General features: G+C 39.5%; 2 protein-coding genes and 2 long non-coding RNA genes across 8 annotated transcripts in view; 2 read left to right on the forward strand and 2 right to left on the reverse strand.

The window, feature by feature from the left end:
- Positions 1 to 2,100, reverse strand: part of LOC131470857 (circadian-associated transcriptional repressor-like) — a 22,243-nt gene extending 20,143 nt beyond the window's left edge. The window contains exon 1 of the mRNA XM_058646894.1: positions 1,127 to 2,100. The gene's annotated coding sequence lies outside the window, so the exon portion shown is untranslated. The remainder of the gene's footprint in view (positions 1 to 1,126) is intronic.
- The window catches only part of ca14 (carbonic anhydrase XIV), a 15,600-nt gene extending 3,021 nt beyond the window's left edge, over positions 1 to 12,579 (forward strand). The window contains exons 3-13 of one of the 5 annotated variants that reach the window (XM_058646895.1): positions 2,932 to 3,111; positions 3,314 to 3,459; positions 4,417 to 4,512; positions 4,623 to 4,689; positions 4,990 to 5,147; positions 6,453 to 6,579; positions 7,369 to 7,392; positions 7,504 to 7,588; positions 7,728 to 7,769; positions 9,797 to 9,850; positions 10,802 to 12,579. In XM_058646895.1, coding sequence (XP_058502878.1) covers positions 2,932 to 3,111; positions 3,314 to 3,459; positions 4,417 to 4,512; positions 4,623 to 4,689; positions 4,990 to 5,147; positions 6,453 to 6,579; positions 7,369 to 7,392; positions 7,504 to 7,588; positions 7,728 to 7,769; positions 9,797 to 9,850; positions 10,802 to 10,913 — 1,091 coding nt within the window. In that variant the 3' untranslated portion in view covers positions 10,914 to 12,579. The remainder of the gene's footprint in view (positions 1 to 2,931; positions 3,112 to 3,313; positions 3,460 to 4,416; positions 4,513 to 4,622; positions 4,690 to 4,989; positions 5,148 to 6,452; positions 6,580 to 7,368; positions 7,393 to 7,503; positions 7,589 to 7,727; positions 7,770 to 9,796; positions 9,851 to 10,801) is intronic. The other 4 variants (XM_058646899.1, XM_058646896.1, XM_058646897.1 and 1 more) reach the window with 4 other exon arrangements.
- The window catches only part of LOC131470862 (uncharacterized), a 42,191-nt gene continuing 25,337 nt past the window's right edge, over positions 3,329 to 20,182 (reverse strand). The window contains exons 3-4 of the long non-coding RNA XR_009241953.1: positions 6,433 to 6,573; positions 3,329 to 3,441 (exon numbers count right to left, since the gene is read on the reverse strand). This is a non-coding gene — a long non-coding RNA (uncharacterized LOC131470862). The remainder of the gene's footprint in view (positions 3,442 to 6,432; positions 6,574 to 20,182) is intronic.
- LOC131470860 (uncharacterized) lies at positions 15,228 to 16,756 on the forward strand. Its single transcript, XR_009241952.1, has 2 exons — positions 15,228 to 15,327; positions 15,567 to 16,756. It is a non-coding gene; the product is annotated as an uncharacterized LOC131470860 (long non-coding RNA).

Below are 20,182 nucleotides of genomic sequence, written 5' to 3' on the forward strand. Positions count from 1 at the left end.
CGACAAATAGTTTACAATATAAACATATTTATGATGCAAAATGAATCTATTGATTAAAAACAAAAAGAAACAAAAAAACAGAAATAACTCATGACTTGATATTAAGTGGTGAAATCTCTGATTTAAGTGCTCAGACTTTTACTATAACCATGCTGCTGCTGCTTTCTTGGCCAAGAGTTATGTGAGCTCAGTGGGATTAACCTGGTTCAATAAAGGCTACAAAAATATAAATGAATCAATTAACTATTTAATAATTTAACTGCACTTGGTACAAATTATTTCTTGTAGACATGTTGTGCATTCTTAGTCTAAAAGTTTAAGTTAGAACAGTGGATGAGACAGATCATTCATGTCAGGAGCTTTTTCTGATGAGCAGCATCACTGAGCTGCACCTGTGGTTTCCCTATGATTTAGTTCACAGTCTTAACCCTGAGAACATTTGTCCATTACTGTGACAAATGGTATATACAAAGGCGATAAGAATGTGCAATATAGAGTGTCTTGTATCCTTTTTTTCTGCACAATCTAGGCAATCTGATGAAAAAGATTTTCTATAGAAACACACCAAGCAAAATTTTTTTGATTTGTTTGAATACTTTGAAATCTGGAAATATGTCACAGTTCATATCTCGCTTGGCTCTTTTTTTATGAACAAAAATAAAATAAAAACGGTCTCTTTTATGACATCTCTAAACTTTCCGCTACTCCCATAACTTTGACTCAACAACACATACCAAGACAAAAAAAATGTATTTTGTAAAGCCTGAAGATGTGACCTATAAACATGGCATAATCTTTGCCTCACGCTTTAAAAAAAAACATAATCTGTATTATCTGTAAAATGAAGATGACTAATTCCAAAGCAAAAGTGCGACCCGTTGTCAGTCCACACAGTGCTTCAGAGAGGGAGAGTACATGTACGTGAGGCATGCCGTGTGACATGGCATTGCATGATGTGGCTGGTACTGAGCTGTTAGCTCAAGTGGAAAGCTTTTTTTTTTGATCTGCAACAACATATTGTTGGTCTAACATTCCCATCATTGTCCTCTTCATGCTCTGAGTGAGTGAATCAGTGTGTGCATGTGTGTGTCAGCAGCAAGCTACAAGAGGTACGGCATGCACACACCGGGTCAAAATCTTCGGCCTCCGGTTGCCATGGAGACCTCCATGACGACCAATAGTAGGGCAGCGGGACAGGACTTTTGAAGTTGAGTCACAGTGTGGGGGGCTTTGCTGTGGAAAAGAGTGAGTTTGGGGCTAGAGAGAACGGGTGAGAAGTGTGAGGTCGGGGATTTGCAGGCACATGGAGAGGTGAAGTCACTCATGAACATTTGTGTGACAAGTTAAAATGACTGTCTGTACTATATCATCATCATCTTTACATACATGTTTTTCCTGATTGAAACCAGCAAAAATGATGAACTAACATTAGTTGACATTATATTTTCCAGTAAAAAGCGACTTTAACTAATTTAATTTGATCACTTACTGTTAAAAGGAATGGAAGCCATTGATCGGAAGATGGAATCTCAAGTTTAACAAAGTTTTAATCCTGTAAAATGGAGCAGTCACTGCGTTTGAATGTCACAGAGAAGTGCTCAGAATATTATATATTATAATATTATAATATCTGGTCTCCTTTTATCCTCCTCTCCAACACTGACAATAATAAACCCTGTGGACGTCTATTTCCCCATAGTTAATTCTCACATTTACACAGTATACTTTCCCATCACATGATAATTGTGCAAGCATGCAAACAGGTCACATAATAGAGGAGAGGATCTACTGGTTATACAGCAGTGAAGTGTAAGTTCAACAAAAGATAAAGAATCAAATGGAAATCTTTTATAACACTTAGGGTCCATAACCTCTAATGTTGACAGCTGATTTCTTTTTTGGTGGCATAAGAGAAAACGTGTAGGCATGGCCTAAATGACATGTGTGCTAAGTATTACAGGCAAGAGAGAACGGGGAAGACAAAAAGATTTGCCTGTGTGCTTTAGGTTTGGCCCTAAAAACCCACTCTCTCATCTCTCTCTCGTTTCCGCAATATTTCTGCTCGGCTGTGATGCGTTCACTGATGCTCGTAAAATCCTCCCACTTTTCGCTCTTGCTCTCCTCTCACAGCATTTGCGCACACAAGATTTTAAGCTACAGAGCAATGTCTTTATACCCTATATTCTTGTTAAGATGTTCTCCAGACTCCGCTTGTTTGGAGCCTGAAAGCCGTCAATTCTGAGATTACTACCTTTATTTTAGGGTTGGTTTTCAGGCCCACAGTTGTTAATAAGAATAAGGCAATCCACAGGAAAACAAATATATATTTAAAACTTTTTTGATACAAAAACACACACATCAGTATTCCTAAAATGTAAATTAGCTACGGGAATTAAGACTAGTTTTAATATCTTACAAAATAAATAAATAACTGCAGTGGCATGAAAAAGGGACGTTTTAAGAATAGTATCACAATGTATTCTGTTTTTTTTGTAAAGAAAACAGGTTTCAACATCCTTTCAGACTTTTTCAGGTTACAAAAACATTTTATTATTTGGATGTGTTCTAATGACTAAACTATTATATTTTTACATTACTCACAAGCCTGTTGACTTCAGAGCTTCACCAGGTTGTGGTTGTCCTTTGATGACATTATCTATTTCATTAAAGCACCAAATTCTGACATTAGTCATCATAACTTATATTTGAGTGAAATTGAATCGTGGGGGACAAATGTCTCTTGAATTAAGGTTTTATTCTGGACTGTGTTTAATGTTTTAATGTTGGTAAAGATCCTCGACACAATGCTGGGACTCAAAACACAACATTGAGGAATAACTGTCCTGCACAATTAGCAACTGCAGGACTCAGAGTCGGTGAGCTGTGTGATTGGGTGACATCATTTCTTTTCTGTTTATTCTCTGGTCAAAGGCTCGGTGGGTCAGTCGCAGTGGTCCGAGTATTTCCCAGACTGTGGTGGAACATCTCAATCCCCTATTGATGTGGTAACCACCCAGACTAAATATGACCCCACTCTGAGTCCTCTGACCCCACTGGGTTACAATCAACACGGCAGCAAACCCTTCACTCTGCACAATACCGGACACACAGGTAACTATAGCAGCTGCTAATGTGACCAATCCAAGCAGCTTTATGTTTATACTGCACCTTCCTCAACATGACCTGGCTATAAACCTTTTACTGCTTATTAATGAGTAATTCAGATTAGTTACAATTAAAAACAAAACAAGCAGATTCAGTTCAAGACACATTTACTCACCATGGAGGTTTGTTTCATTCCTCTGTCCATCAGTGGTGATCGAGCTGCCAGAGTGGATGGGACTGGGGGGGCTGCCCTGGCTCTTTACAGCTGTACAAATGCACCTCCACTGGGGCAACGGCGGCCCGGACCACGGCAGCAGTGAACACACCATCAACGGTCTGAGTGCAGATGCAGAGGTACCACGTTTGGACACAGACACATGTACATGGGAAAAATAACTGTTGAGTCTGAAAATGTTTGAAACTGAATGACCTAAAAATGAACCTGAAGTAAAAACTGAAGACATTTCTATTATACTGTGGAGAATTTATGTCACATGACAATCAGATTATTAGTCTGTTACAGCTCAGTTGATCAATGTTCTGTGTGATGTATCTATAAATGCAAGGAGCATCTGCCTGGTAATCGCATAACTGTCCAACGGTTTGCTTGATAGGCTTCAAACTTGGCAGGTGACTTACTAAGAAGCTCAGTCTGTGCAGTGCCGACTTTGACATCGTTTGGATAAGAAATGCAAGAGATATCAGTACAAATGTGACAGATCACTAAAAGAGCCGCTTCTGCCCCCCATTATTATGTCTTTATTTAATTTTCTGTATTAAACAACAACAAAAAAACACAACTTACACAAAAAATTTAATAATTTATTGTAAATTTAGCAATTTAGTAAAAATAAGGGGCCAGATTTAAAAAACAACAACAAAAAACGGCAAAGGTTTTGTTTTGGGTTAGTGTGATTTCTTCCTTCCTGACTGTTTTTTGTTTTATCTCACCCCATGTGTCTCACAAACACATTTGTATCTGAGCAGCTGAGGTCCCTGTTATTTACTGTGAGTTTGAAAAAAAAAAGGTTGATAAGGACTAAAGGACAGAAATGGAAAAACAAAGGTCATGAAAGTTTTGGGAAAGTGTTAAAAGGTAAGTTCCTGTCCATCTGTCATTGCAGTTCTGCCATAATATGAGGGGTCTCTTTCACACGAGTGTTTCCTCATTGCTCGTTGTCACTTTCTTGAAAGGAAAAAAAGCTGATAAGCAGCCTCTCCTTGCCTCCTTTACCTGTTTAGACATCTGTAACTCAGTGTCTCCTTGGCATCACCTTGACTAAACTGTGCTTCTTCTCCTTCTCTCTTCAGCTTCATGTGGTTCACTACAACTCTGAACTCTACCCCAACATTTCTGCAGCGATGAGACAAAGAAACGGCCTGGCTGTTTTAGGAATTCTCATTGTGGTAACAAAACAATGCTGATTTGAAAACGCTGAAAGACGAAATAAGGCAGTTACTCTACACTTGAGCTGGAGTATGTTTGACAAATGTAACGTGAAGTTTTTCATCTTCAGACAGGTGAGGAGACGAACCTGGCATTCAACAACATCCTCAGCTACCTGAGCCGCATCAGAAACGCAGGTAAGAGCAGCAAACAATGAGCCACACTGTCTTTTTTGTTTGGATTACTGTGTCTTTAATTATGGCAATTAAATTATAGTTTGAGGGAATGGTTATTATGGGTTTTTCTTCTTACTTTGTCATTTGCAGTTTTGAATTACATGTAAATCCAAACTCCCAACACTCCCGACAACGCTGTCAGAAAACAAAAAACTTACATGTAATATTTGTTATTCTATTAGATGTTGATCCATTCCACTCTTTCTACGTGATTTTCAGAACATAAATAACCTACGTTCTGCTCCTTTCTTCCACGCTCAGACCAGAAAGCATTTATCCCAGCGTTTGACGTCCAATCCCTGCTCCCGAAGGATCTGGGAAGCTACTACCGCTACAACGGTTCCCTTACGACGCCACCATGTTATCAGGGCGTGATCTGGACGCTGTTTCACGAGATGGTTCAAATCTCAAAAGCACAGGTGAGGCTCAGACACAACTCACCTGCAGTGTACAGAAGCAGATCCTAGTTTTATCACAACTGAGTTTTTAAGCAAACTCCACTGTAATGAAATGGATAGAAATGCTAATACCTTAACTACCGGGTTTAAATCATTTGTCTCTTCAAACTGACAATGATTGGCCTCATAGATTATATTCTTAAATTACTCAAGTATATCAAGTCACCACACAAAACTGTGTATAGTTTCCCAAGCATCTATGAAGTAAAGATCCTTTACTGTGGTGACAAAAGGGAGCACAAAAAAACAAACAAAAAAAACTGTGTGAATATTTACTCTTCGAACAACCCTTAGCTGCCTTTTTCATTACTATGTCTAAACATACAGAGGCTATAAGAATGTACAATATAGAGTGTCTTATATCCCTTTTTTCAGCACAACCTAGAGAATCTGATAAAAAAAAATATATAGTTTGATCAATTCTATACAAACAGTACTCAAATGTTTAAAATCTGATTGAATTTGTGAAATATGTCACATATTATGGCTTATTTTTATGAAGAAAAAATGAAAGAATTCTATTTTGTGATTTTTGCTCAATTATTACTACTTTATATCACTACAAACAAATGATAGAAAACTAATCAGAACTTAACTTTGACTCAACAACACATAAGAACACCGAAAAAACACATTTCTGAATATGTGACCTATATACACACCCCCAGGATGTCCATACAAGGGGTTGTGTATTATTCCCACGGCAATTTACCATGGGTGCCCGAAAGCACTAAATGAAGTTAGTTGACTAATTGAAAAGTAAAAATGAAGTGGAAGAACAAACACACACACACACACACACATAGCAGTTTCATCGTCCTTGTTTGTGCCAGAAAAAGTAAAACAGGAGTGCAGCTCATTCATAAATTCAGATTTCAACAAATGGAGGGATCTTCTGATGTCCTTTACCAAGCACATCAGTGAACTACGGTGGCCCTCACATACCATACAGAGATGCCAGCTGTCACTAACTTTCATTTCAACATGCAAAACACACATTCTGGCTCATGTGTCTACAGAGAGGGCAGCCCCAGTCAAGCAATGCCTAAATTGCATATAAAAGGCTGATTTTAAGACAATAAAACCAAATGATTTCAATTTAAAAGCAATTAAAAGTTAAACACCAGACCTTTAACACAATTTAATTGACTGAGTTGTGCTTTTTTTGAGTATCTAATCAAAGTTGGCTGAATTATTCAGTTTAATATCAGTCAGTTTCCCTGCCGCAGGGATGCAACTGCTTTACCTTTCGTCTATCCACTCCAGCTGCTGAAGTTAGAGACGATACTTTACGCCAGCAGAGCTGAAGACCACGAGAAGATGCTGCTGCAGGACAACTACCGTGCGACACAGCCACTCAACCACAGGGTCATCTTCACTTCCTTCTCTGGAGGTTAGACAAACAGAGAGCATGCACAATGACATGTTATTGTCCTGATGTAAAAATGAATGAAAATGAATGCTGATCGCTGGCATTTTCTGTGTTTAACACTCATTTAGAGGTGCTTTAAATCCACTGTTTGACCACAAACTGCTTTTCCACATTGGTGGATTGTGCATCCTGCTCATAATACAAAATCACTCCTATCACGATGGCGGTGACTTCGCCATCGTGACAATGAGATAGGGGGTGGGCATGTAGACCAAAGCAAGCAATTAGCACAAGCCCTGTGTAGAATGAAAAGTGGAATGTGGAGAAAGAATGTGGAGAAAGAGTTAGGATTACCGCTGACTTTGTCCGAGAAGCAGAAAGAGAGGTGAGAGAGTAACAGAAACAGGGGGAAATTATGGAGAAGTACATAGGTTCAGCGCTTGTTTGCAGGCTGATTAGAAAACAGGATTTAAAAAAAAACAACCAAAACACTGCCTTCATTGTTATGATGCCAGTCTAACTGATTAAAGGGGAGAGGAAAAAAAACATGTAACAGTGAACAAGGGAGACAGGGTGGTCGACAAAGACAAAGGAGAAAGAATTTTGTGTGAAGTGCTCATTGTAGTGAGTGACTGAACTGGAAGGGCTGTGGTATCAGTACAGCAGTCAAACTGACTAGACACACTTTGAACAGGCTGAACAGCAGATTGTGTTTAGATCAACCCATAAATCATGTTCTAAACGGTGTGTGATAGGAAAATAACATGCACAGTGACTTTCTAATGATGTACCGTCTGTTGTTTGTTTTAGAATCTAGGAAGGAGCTCACTTCTGGTGAGACTACATTATTTATTTTTGCATGTTTTTTTGTAAAACTATAAAACCAACAATACGATGTGATTGAAAATGATGCTCTGTGTTTTATTTTCGCGTTCTCTCCTGTAGGCGAAGTCACTGCCATCGTGATAGGAGTGATGTGTGGCTGTGTAGGTCTGGCGGTCATCGTTCGCTTCATTGTGAAGACAATACGGTAAGGAATGTCTGCAGCATGGCTGGGTCGCTTCAGCTTCCTGTTTGCTATTCTGCTGCTTTCAGTGGCTGCAGCAGACGACTGCCACCACTCACTCAACTCAGACTCTTCTCATCATCTATCTTCTCTTTCTTGGCAGATTTTTTACTCTCCTTCACCATGAAAGAGTTGCGGTAAACAGGTGGCCTAACTGAGCTCAGTACTGACCAAGACAACTAGCATTGACTGTTTTTGGTGCTTGACAGATGTCCTTAAGTGCAGAGTTCAGACCAGTGCAAACAAATAATGTGCTAAAGCTAATTGGGAGGACAGAATTATTTGCAATCTAATCCATGATGGAATATTATTTAATACTCACTGTCACCTGTGTGTCCTCTGCAGGGATATTTGAGACATTTCCTGAAAATCCCAAAGAAGCTGATATATTGATGCTGGTGTCAATTAGTAGCATTAAATTGCAGTACATACTGATATTATATATTTGAGGTCATTTACATTTGTTTGTCCACCAGAAAGCTTTTTTTTGTATCTATTTTTTGTAGAATGACTATTTTACATTGCAGCATTTTACAATGACTATTTTACATTGCAGCATTTTAATGACCAGATGCTTAATAATATAAAATTTTTTCTACAAATGATGGTCAACACTTTATTTTCCCTCAAAGTTAGCAATTGTAAAGTATATAAACCTTTTTAAATGGTTCTGTAATCATGTGCTGTCGTACAAGTGCATAACTACCTATGTCTATATACAGAATACAACTATACACACATACTGTATTTAAACACACAATGAAGTTAGAATCATTGACAAATACCTTGCAGCTATAAAACGCATATAAATATAAATATATATATGTATATACACGATTATAACCACATTAATGTGTATAATAAAGCATATGATACTGTCGGTTTGGACTTTGCTAATGGCACTTTCCCACTACACAGTCACAGCACGGCTCGGCATGTTTTTGTTTTTTTTTGCTTTTCCATAAGCGAAATTGTACCTCGTACTTTGTACTTTTTTAGTACCTGCTCTGTCGAGGTTCCAAGTGAGCTGAGCCAATACTATATGTGACGTAGTAGACTGCCTTCCACTGACTGGTCAAAGTGCCATCACTGGAAGAGTCATGAGCGCGATGTCCAACACAAGAATAAGAACAAACAATGCCAAAAAAATGTGCGTCAATCTCCAACATTTAGCAATGAAATGTCTACAATCTCCACACTGAAAAGATGAGTCTGGTGTATTTAGCGACAGCACTGCTGAAAGCGGCGAGCAGCGAGACAAATCACAACCCCCGCCACTGTATTTCAGTACAGTGACTGTGTCAGACAAAGAAAATATGAACTATCTCTTTAAATAGTTTGCGCTTTGTGTTCAAATATTTATTTTACATTAGTTCACATCATAATCATAGTAGGGAGCAGTGAAACATCAATAAGCTTTAAGCTAATGTATCCACACAGTTTGTGAGATTGGTAGACGTTCAATCCGGACACTTTGTTTAGTTATCAAAAAACAAACAGTAACAGCATAACAGTGTAATAATGTGAGGAGCCACGTTGATGTAAATTGCCAGCAGCATTAATAAAACATGGTCAAAATGATGAATATAAAAGCTATGTTGAGGTAACGGTCTTGAAACCATGTTAGTTGGGTTCTTGTGGAAATGTCTCTAAAAGCATAATCATAGTTGTAAGGTTTGTACAGTAATGTTAAATTAGCACTTGGGATAATCTGATCCTCTAACTTCTGCTGCAACATCATGGCTGTTTTACAATGTACTGTGACTACTTTTTAATCATAATTTCCTTTCACCGCTCCACTGCAGTGACCAGCAGCTCCCAAAGCTCCCATATTTGTGTCCAAAGAACTTTCTCTGAGTGACAAAAATATGAGTTTAACAACTGGACATTTTGTTCCTCAAAAAGATTAGTTCACTGATCGCAACAGGTCTTTAAATGTGATTACAGTGAAGGGATTACCTCCTTCATTTTTCCTGAGGTTACCAGAAACCCTGTGACCTTATGACTTACTTTGGGCACCGCTGGTTTTAATAATATCAATCATCAGTGTGCGGTAATGTCCTCTAATAAGAATGGAAGAGGGTAAGGGGATGGGGTTTCAAATATTTAACACTCAAATCTCAGATTATCTGTCTGCTTAGGTCACGTGATTCTGTTTTGATTTTGTGACAGCTCTACCTCTAGCTGGGACATCCTGCCCAGTAACCGGCCTGCTCCCACACCAAGGTCACCTTTGATAATTATGACCTACAACCCATAAAACATTACCCTAACATCTCAGTTAGACTCCCGAAACACACCCCTTTGCTTAACCATCCATTCACTGCGTGTTATCCTCTTACCTATGACCCTAACAAGTTATTAGTGAGTATTAGTGTCTGAAGAAATTCCACAGACTGAGGGAAATCGCTCTAGAAACATTAACAAACTTCTAGCCTGTAGTGTTGCCTGTGCTTTTCAGATCTAACAAAGAATCTGTCTCATCTGCATCAGTCGTTAACCCTGATGCAGATGAGACAGCTGTTTCCTTCATGTTTTTTTGTGCTTCTAACTATATTCAGGAAATACAGATATAAGATCGCATGTTTGTATCACTAAATCACTATTATCTACTACAACTCAAAACTACGCTGGATATATGGCTGCTGAAGAAGGATATTTGAAATGTCATTCAGCAAAAGTCCTTTTTCCATGGCAGACATTTTGACAGGTCACAGTGAGAAAAGCACAGGAGTAAAAAATAATCAAATAATGGTTGCTCCATCATTAGGCTTCCTCACTTTCACACTGTCACACCTGACCTACAGTCCACCATCATTAGTGTTATCACTTGTAGTGTATCATTGTTATCATTAGTGTTAGCATGTGTCAAAATGTCTGCTGTATAAAAAGAGATGTGGTGATCCAGTGGCGATCCCTTTCCAAACCTCACTCATTATAGTCAGAATTTATCAAATTGATGCCAAACCTCCCCCTTTTTTGTACTTTTAAATTTTAGTCTAATTTTGTTTCTAAATGTTATTATTCAGGCAAAGTACGCGTTTCATTGTAAAGGTCTAAACTGCTGGGTCTAAAAGTATTTTACCACAAACATCCTGCTCTGGGTGTCAGTATAAACAACTACTCTAATACTGTCAGTTACAACTTAATAAGAGTGACTCTTTCATGATGTTTCAGAACAAAGGAGCCAGAAACAGCAAAAGAGAAACAACAAGACGTGGTACTGAACTCAACCACTGAAGGACAAAAGACAGAAGAGTCCTCATCATTTCTTCAGACTGAGCCTTAGCTGACTGTTCTGAGTTCACTTCAGGCCCCGTTCAGGTGCTCAGTGACAAATGTTCTCCTCTTTGATGCCATCATCATTGGTCTAGGGGACAGAAAACAAACATGTGCACACCCGGCACTTGTAAATATGCAGTGGGAATTTTTTTAATTTTAATTTTTTTAAAAAGGATGAACATGAACTGAACACAGGACAAATCACCTGCTGCCCTGGTGACTTATATGATCTCTGTTATTTTCTCCCCCATCTGAATCCAGAGATGTTGACAGTCTTATCAGTATCTGACATTTCCTGTTTGCATGTGAAGCACTGTGTGTAAATATGTCAGTTTGCTGACTCTGAGTTGCATGATTTGGTCAATGTAAATAATATACATGTATGCAGTAGAGTGGGTTTTTTTTCACGTTTGGCCATACTTTCATCATGTTCATCCTGCCTTGAAACATGAGCACACTGGGTTTTTTTTTTTTAAATGTAAAAGACTTGTTTGTTGTTTTATTAATAATCAATGTAATATCATGTTATTTCGCCTTGAGAGTTGATAATTAACACAAAGTGGACAATGTGACATTAAAACATGAGATTTAAAGGTGATAAATGCAAGAAATTCATCTTATTGACATGCAGTGGCAACAATGTGGCATCAGAGCTTAAGGAAACATGAAATACTGGCATCACTGACAACAATGGTGCAGCAGTATATTAAATAAATTTTTGAATAAATTTGCAGACAGCAAAAAGACTGGGGTCCACAGCCCAGTCAGGACAAGGGCCTTTCTACATGGAGTTTGCATGTTCTCCACGTGTGTGTGTGGGTTTCCTCTTGGTTCTCTGGTTTCCTCTCACAGTCAAAGAACATGCAATATGGGACGCTACCTGCAACCTCTCAGCAAGACAAACCGTTTACAGGATAATTTGTTCCCGCAGCTATTAAACTAGTTGAGTAGTTGGGCAGAATTTTAAGTATTGTGTTTTTCTGGGTTTTACTGACAACATTTACTTATTTATTTTTGACATTATTGTTTTTAATATTGGGCCACACAGTCGGTGTAGCGGTTAGCCTCTAGCCTCGTACAGGGTGCACCCCATCTTTCGCCCTATGTCAGCTGGGATTCGCACAAGTTCTACCTGTAGTCCTGGTGCAGGTGGGTGAAACAATGAATTAATAATGTGAACAGAATAGAGACAGCTAAAGTCTTGCAAACATTATCATGGCCTTATCCCACCCCACCTAGACACAATAATGAGTTAGTTCAGAAATGTGTAAATGCTTGCTGTGACAATAGTGTTTTGTCTGGCATGAAAAGTTTTATTCAGTTTGCACATGTAGTTTGGTCTATTAGAAGGGTATTCCACCCATTTATGACACAAAAAACTCTTCTTTTGAGCAGCTGTTCTCTAAAACCTCTCTGCGTTCATGAAAAAGAAGAAAGAGACAGAGAGAGCGATGGGCAGCTCAGTGGCTTTGTCCAACATCACTGTTTATTGCATGTCATGCAGAAAAAGGAAGATGTGACTAAGTATTTTGCTATGGTGACGCGGATTAACCCACAATTTCTCAGCGCTCTCTCCTATTCTCTGAGCCACTGTTATACCTAATAAAAAAAAACCTTTACAAATGCATAGATAAAGTACTGCCCCCCCCCCAACAACACTCTTGTGGAGAATAAAGCAGTAGAAGATGAGTGAGAGTGTTCATTCTTAATCTCTGATTCTTATTGTGCTAGATCACTGTGCTTGATCACTTGGCACACTTTTTTTTTTAAACTAAGCCATTAAAGTGGTTTATATACTGTGTTGCCATAAGTTATTTTAATAGAATGGCTATATGTGGCCCTGTGATGGACTGGCGACCTGTCCAGGGTGTACCCCGCCTTTTACCCTATGTCATCTGAGATCGGCACAGTGCCGCCCGTGACCCTCATGTGGAGGATAAAGCGGTAGAAGACAGATGGATAGATGGATGGATTCTCCTTCTTCATGTCGAACTATTTTTTCCCCCTTGGTCTGGACATAACAAGTGTGAATCTGCTACACAAAAGAGGTGTAGGCCGCACCCTCTCATAGGAAGTGTGGAGTGGAAAACGGAAGAAGAAAGATCTCACAACTGAGATCGTGGCTCAAAGAGGTCGCTACTCCTGCTACTGCTGCTAAAAGATAAGGTAAGTTAGTGTTGTATAATTTGTCATTTAAAACAAAAGAGTCAGTGAACAATCAAACGATAACCTTGGATTAAAGATGCATTGTAATTGTTTTTAGCAAAAACAATATGTTCTACCTGTAGTCCTGGTGCAGGTGGGTGAAACAATGAATTATTAATGTGAACAGAATAGAGACAGCTAAAGTCTTGCAAACATTATCATGGCCTTATCCCACCCCACCTAGACACAATAATGAGTTAGTTCAGAAATGTGTAAATGCTTGCTGTGACAATATTCAGTGTTTTGTCTGGCATGAACAGTTTTATTCGGTTTGCACATGTAGTTTGGTCTGTTAGAAGGGTATTCCACCCATTTATGACACAAAAAACTCTTCTTTTGAGCAGCTGTTCTCTAAAACCTCTGTGTTCATGAAAAAGAAGAAAGAGACAGAGAGAGAGAGAGAGAGAGAGAGAGAGAGAGAGAGAGAGAGAGAGAGAGAGAGAGAGAGAGAGAGCGAGATATGGGCAGCTCAGTGGCTTTGTCCAACATCACTGTTTATTGCATGTCATGCAGAAAAAGGAAGATGTGACTAAGTATTTTGCTATGGTGACGCGGATTAACCCACAATTTCTCAGCGCTCTCTCCTATTCTCTGAGCCACTGTTATACCTAATAAATAAAACCTTTATAAATGCATAAATAAAGTACTGCTTTAGGGTTTTTGTGCATTTTGTTATGACTTAATCATTTTTGTTCCACCATAGGTCTGCTGAGTAATGGCTGCTTTCAGAGTTTGTTGCACTCTTGCCATCAGTCTTCTGTTGGGTCGTCAGGCACTTGCTTTTAATGAGGAACCCTGCCAGGAGTCCATAAACAACAACGGCTACAACATCTTTGTCAGACGCCATATTCGCTGTGATTTGCCCAAGGGTCGTAACAAAGATAAATGGAAGACGTACATCCAAGAGAACAACGACTGTGAGAGACTCACACAGTCTTTCCTTCACGAAAACGTCCAGGCCAGTGTGAAGTCTGTGTGCACAGATGAAGGAGGGAAAGTTTGGAAAGGGGACCTGTGCATCAGCCGTGAACCTTTCACTTTCCTCACAGTGAGGATTGAGGCAGGAACCTGTAATGTTCTCAGCTTTAGTAGGGAAACCAAACATCTGATTCTGGCCTGCGATAAATTGGTCAATAAGTGCCTGCCTGTACATTTTGCGGAAAACCGTGGTAATCATAAGCCCGGGGACAATGCCAGAGGCTGCCAGGGCCGATACAAGAAGATTGACTCTGCATCAAAAAAGGGCGGGAATAAAAGGGGATAATATTGTATTAGGAATTAAAAGAAGAACAATTTTACAAATGTGACAAATGTCGCACTTCTTGCATTTTAATTCATGCAGAATCTTAACAGGCTTATTACAGGTTTCAACATAATTACTCTATAAAAATATTATTGCTTATTTTTTTATGACGTTTAAAATGTTTTCATAACTTTTGCAGTTCATACGATATGCTTGTTGTGTATGAAACTTTGCTTTTACTGACCATGCATCTATGCTAGAATAGAATAGAACTTTATTATCCAATGTCCAGTAAGATGTAAATAATAAGAGGGTAAAAAAGCTCTACTGGCTTTTCATGTACACTTTTGGCATTGATGGAGGAGGATTAGTCATTTACTTTGTTGTGCAATGTGTTGTACATTTAAAGGACATAGATTATACTGCTATTCTAAAGGAATTACATTTAATAAAACACATAATGTTTCAATAAACTGAATAAGAGAAAAAAAGTCAGACTGACATTTGTTTTAGATCTACAATCATGTCTATAACGGTTTGTTTTGTGTGTGTATGTGTGTGTGAGTGTGATATTCACACTCAGATAAAATCTATATCGGACAAACAAGATGCTACTCTACAAGCACATCGAGATTAAACCTCCAGCTTGCAAACAAGACTGCACAACCAACAACTTGTGCCACATTTTTACAAATCAATAAGATGCCAGTGTCCGTGTGCCACAGACAGCACATGGACACTGCACATCTAATTATAGCTGACTGAACTATAACACAGTGTGTATTTATAGCTGTAACTGATCACCTTTCATTCCAAATGTTGCTCTAAAGCACAACCATGTGGACAGAGTTATGTCATGCTGCTGCACAAATGCAGGTTAGGCCACTCCCTCCAACAGGAAGTGCAATAAAAACAGCAGGAATTCACCGTAACTCACCCCTCAAAGAAGTTGCCACTCCTGCTAAAGTATAAGGTAAGATAGTCTAGCCAGCGAGAAGCTCTTTTCTAAAACCTCTTCTGCTTTCATGTGTGAAGAGCGTACACAGAGAAACAAACTGCTCTGTTGCTTTGTCCAGCCTCATGTTTTACTTGATTGTGTGTCATGTAACTAAGAAACAGTGAAGTATAATGTGACCAAGGAGTCAAGGTTAAAGGGCTGTAAAAGCTCTTTGTCCATTTTGTCATGACTGAATCATTGTTGTTCCGCCATAGGACGGTCTGCTCAGTAATGGGGGCGCTCAAGGTTTTTTCCACTCTTGCCATCTGTCTTCTGTTGGCTCGTCAAACATTTGCTAAAAATGAGGCACCCTGCCAGAAGTCCAAGTGGAACAATGGCTACAACACCTTTGTCAGACGCCACGTCCGCGCTGGATTGCCCGCTACACTCAACAGAGATGATTGGAAGGCGTACATCAAAAACAACGGGGGCTGTGACAGACCCACACAGTCTTTCCTTCACCCGGCAGACCTGGACAGGGTGAAGTCTGTGTGCACAAGTGCAGGAGGTAAGACATACAAGGAGAACCTGTGCATCAGTCGGCAGCCTTTCACTTTTGTCACAGTGAGGAGTGAACCGGGTACCTGTGGGATCAGGAACATCCGCGAGGAAACCAAACATCTGATTCTGGCCTGTGAAGTGTTGGAGAATCAGTGCCTGCCTGTACATTTTGAGGGAAATCCTGAAAGTCATGGACCAAATAACAACGCAAAAGGCTGCCAGGACACTGATATTAGAGGCCACGCACCCAGCTTTAAAATAACATGGCTTCCATTGTTGTTTGTTGTTCTGCTTGTTATTTTAGTCTAATCACATTTTAAATGGTTCAAGGGACATTTCACTTTCTGGATCACACTTGAGCAGACATGTTTAAAGTATTAAAATGACATTTGAAAAATCAAACAACAATCTGTCTATGAACCACATTGTGTACAGGTTTGAAAAAAAAAAAAAAAAGGTGTATAACTTTTATAATTCATGTTATGCTTGTGTGTGTATAAGGGTTTTTTTTTTCTTTTATAGCTGTCCAGCAATTATTTCAGGATAAGCAGAGAGGGATTAAGGGATTGTATTTACAAAAGATGTTTTTATAAAGTGAATAAGATATATTTTTATATTTTATATATTTTTCGGAGACTTTGTCCCAACACAGTTTCAGTCACCACAAACTGATTTCACTGCATGCGTTACTCTTTATTTCTGTGCATGCAACATATACAAAAATTCTTGAGTCCATGTTGCTCTTGTTTTCACCTTCTGTCTTGATTAGTCAGTCTTCAACTTGACTGATTGGCACCTGATTTTGGCAGTTGCCAAATAAATGTCTTCATTTTTTTTTTGCATAAATTTTCAGGGTTTGTATGAAAAAAATAAAAAATTGGATTCCTTTGTAATCGCACACTCATACACCTATGCTATATGGACAAAAGTATTTGGCCACACCTGTTAAGCATGTCATTGAGGTGATTCAATCAGGCTTTGGGCTAGGCCCCTTTTCCCCAGTGGCGGGAAATCTTAATGCTTCAGCATACCAAGACTGGTGCTGGTACATTTCCTTGGAAAATGTTGAGGATTAACCAATGTATTCAGGATTTTAACTGATCTACAGTTCGTTATTGTTCGGTTTGATTCTTGTTTCGGACTTAGTGCTCACAGCTCTTTCAGTGCCAACACTGCCAATCAGTGGTCGGCAGTAGGTCAACGAAAAGCGCCATTTGTGGCAACAGTTAGTGGAAGATGACTGTGCCCCAGTGCACAAGGCAAAGACTATAAAGACATGGCGAGTTTGGTGTGGAAGAACTTGACTGAACCGGGAACTACTTGTCCATCATCAGTGCCTGACCTCATAAATGCTCTACAGAATGAATTGGCACAAATTGTCATAGAAACACTTAAAAATCTTGAGAAAAGACTTCAGAGAAGTGTGGCAGCTGTTAAAGCTGCAAAAGGGGAACCAACTCTATATAAAAATACTGTACATGTATTTTAATACATCATTACAGTCCCTCTTCGTGTAATGGTAAGGCGTCCGAATACTTTTGTCTATGAAAGATTTTACATTGCCTATTTGCCACCACAAGATGGCAGCAGAGATACATATCACCCATCACAGGAGACTCAGGACTCAAAAGGACAGTCAAACTGACTAATGGACAAAATCCTACACAGTAATTATATAAACAAACTAAAAAACACATTACCTGCTTTTCATGAGGCATCACACCTCACGTGCAAAATGGATTACACTCCCATTGCCAGTAAGGGTGGACAATGTGAAACACTACTTATTTTTGTTGCAGGCTTTTAGTGCAGAGTTGCAGGTTAATGGCAAAAATAGTTGCCATATGTTTAAAATGTGATGCAAAAGATGTTTCTGATGAACATCAGCTGTATGTGTGTCTGAGCTGGCGTTGACGTTTATAGATGATCCCTGTAAAACGTCCACAACTTTCCATTCTGCCACTGCACATTATTTTATATCCACTTCTTTTCTTTGTAATTGGCTTCTATTTTCTGCCTCATGCAGTGACATTGGGAAATTCACGTTCATTTCAGCTTGCTGACTTACTTCTCTCATGCTCCTACTTTCTCTCAGGCCACAAGCTCATGTAGAAATCACAGGATGTACTTGAACGTATTTTCTACCCAGAGCCAAATGGTAAGACTGCCGAGTGCTGTTCAAGACAATGAACAACAATAACACACAAATGTCACAGAAGTTTATCGGGTACCTCTGAGACTGGAGGGACCCACACCAGTCACATTCAGAGTAACAGTGACCAGAGGTTGACCTCCACTGAAGTAAACTATTACCATATCTGATGCATGACATCATAGGGAAAACACACACACACACACACTCAGGGAGGGAGAGAGAGAGAGAGAGAGAGATGACATTGTCACATGAACAAATGCACCTACTGTACACTGATACACAATAATATGCAAGGAACTTCTGTCCGCACACATCCCTAACCTTAACCATAACCAGTTAATGCCTAACCCTAAATCCAAACCTAACTGCAATTCAAGTGTTTATACCTGAAAACGTCCTTTAAAAAGTGCACACATGCACACACACACACACACACACACACACACAGAGAGGGGAAAAGCCAACAATCGTTGACTGGGGTTGAGGAGGAAAGGCAACAGGAGAATAAAAGAATGAGTGCAGAGTGAGAGGTAGCGTGAGGGTGGAGAGGGCAGAGATGCAAGAAGGAGGGGTGACATGATAAAAACCAAAGCTGCACTTTTATTGAACTTTTTTTTTCTAAGAAAAAAAAACCCACGTGGACATAAAATAAAGTGGAAAGCAGGAAAAGTATGGGAACCAGCGCTTGTTTTTCTTCTCAGCTTTCTCTTGTTCCCCATCTTCTTCCATCCACTTTGCCTCATGACACTTCACCCAACCCTCCTCACGAGCATATATCTACTTCGCTTCCTCTCTTCTTCTAAGTCCTTCCCTCCTGTTGTCCTCCGTCTTCCTGTCGAGTGTAAAGTAATTTAGCATCATTTAGGCCTTACAAAGCTGTTTTACAGTGCTGTTGTCACATACAGCGCCTCAGAGGAGCCCGCAGGATCATTAAACTGCAGGCGGCACTGGACAAACTGCCAAAACAAAGGAGACGTTTGGAAGAAACGCACGTGCACACACACACATACACAAAAAAGATCAAATTCAAGGTAACCTGGCACAAATTTAACTTTCCTGAGACATTATTTAATAGTATCAGGATACTTGGGTACTGACTCTATTTGTAATGATAGTATTGATAATTGATATTTAAACCAAAATGTAATAACCCAAGAGTCATATTTCCATCACTCAGTCTGACATTTATCCAAAATTGACAGAATGTTGTTGTTTTATTAGGTTAATAAAACAATTAACTGCTACATTTACATTTATGTTCTCTGCCAATAATACAATAAATACAATCAGGCCAATAGAAAACAAAGTGTTTTTTAGTTTTGTCAACTCTGAGCTAGTGCTGTAAGAAAATCAAACACAATTCTGTGCCAAAATTTAAAAATGAAAAGAATCACGATTAGATTCCCAGTGCTTCTCCTTCCTAATGTAACTTCTCTCTCAGCTCCTGCTCTCCCACTGTCCAGACCAACTCATAACAAATGAGCGTGATAATTAGAACCACAAAGACTCGACGGGGAGGGCAGAGAGATTTTAGGAGTTGTTGGAGAGGACAGGGGGCTGAAGGACAAAAGGAATAGCGTGTGAGTAATACGGGCGTCTGGGTGCAACTGTCCAGGCATCTGGAGGTTTGGTCTCATGTCCAAAACAACTCAACTCAGTCATGGACACACTTAAAGCAAAATGTGGATAATATGACGTGGTGAGTGTGGGGGAAGCTCATTTGATTAAGGCGACATAGAATGCTTGTATCACACATATATGTTAGTTATGGAGGTCTACTTACATATATTAACTTGTTTTCATGATTAAAAACCTCCTAATCGCTGCAAACGAGCCGATCAAAATATCTCCTCGCTGACGCTCTCGTCAGCCACGCTGTTTCAGACCAAACAGTTGCTGTGATTGGCCAGCCAACGAGAGCTTTCCTACTGTCCTGTGATTGGCCAGGTACCTGGAAGTGACGTAATAGATAGGCCAGCGCTCAGATACACAGCTCCCCCTCTGGCACGGTGGATGCTCTGCATCTCAGCAGCTACAACGATACTAGTTCTTCTTCTTCTTCTGCGGTTGAATGTACGCAACCGGATGTGCCCGGACTAGTGCCGCACCGGGAGGCGCTACGGTGGTGAGGATTTCTGATGACGACATCAAATTAAGGTGGTGTCGATCCGCTTC

This window comes from Solea solea, chromosome 13 (genome assembly GCF_958295425.1).
Source record: "Solea solea chromosome 13, fSolSol10.1, whole genome shotgun sequence".
Classification (NCBI taxonomy): Eukaryota; Metazoa; Chordata; class Actinopteri; order Pleuronectiformes; family Soleidae; genus Solea; species Solea solea.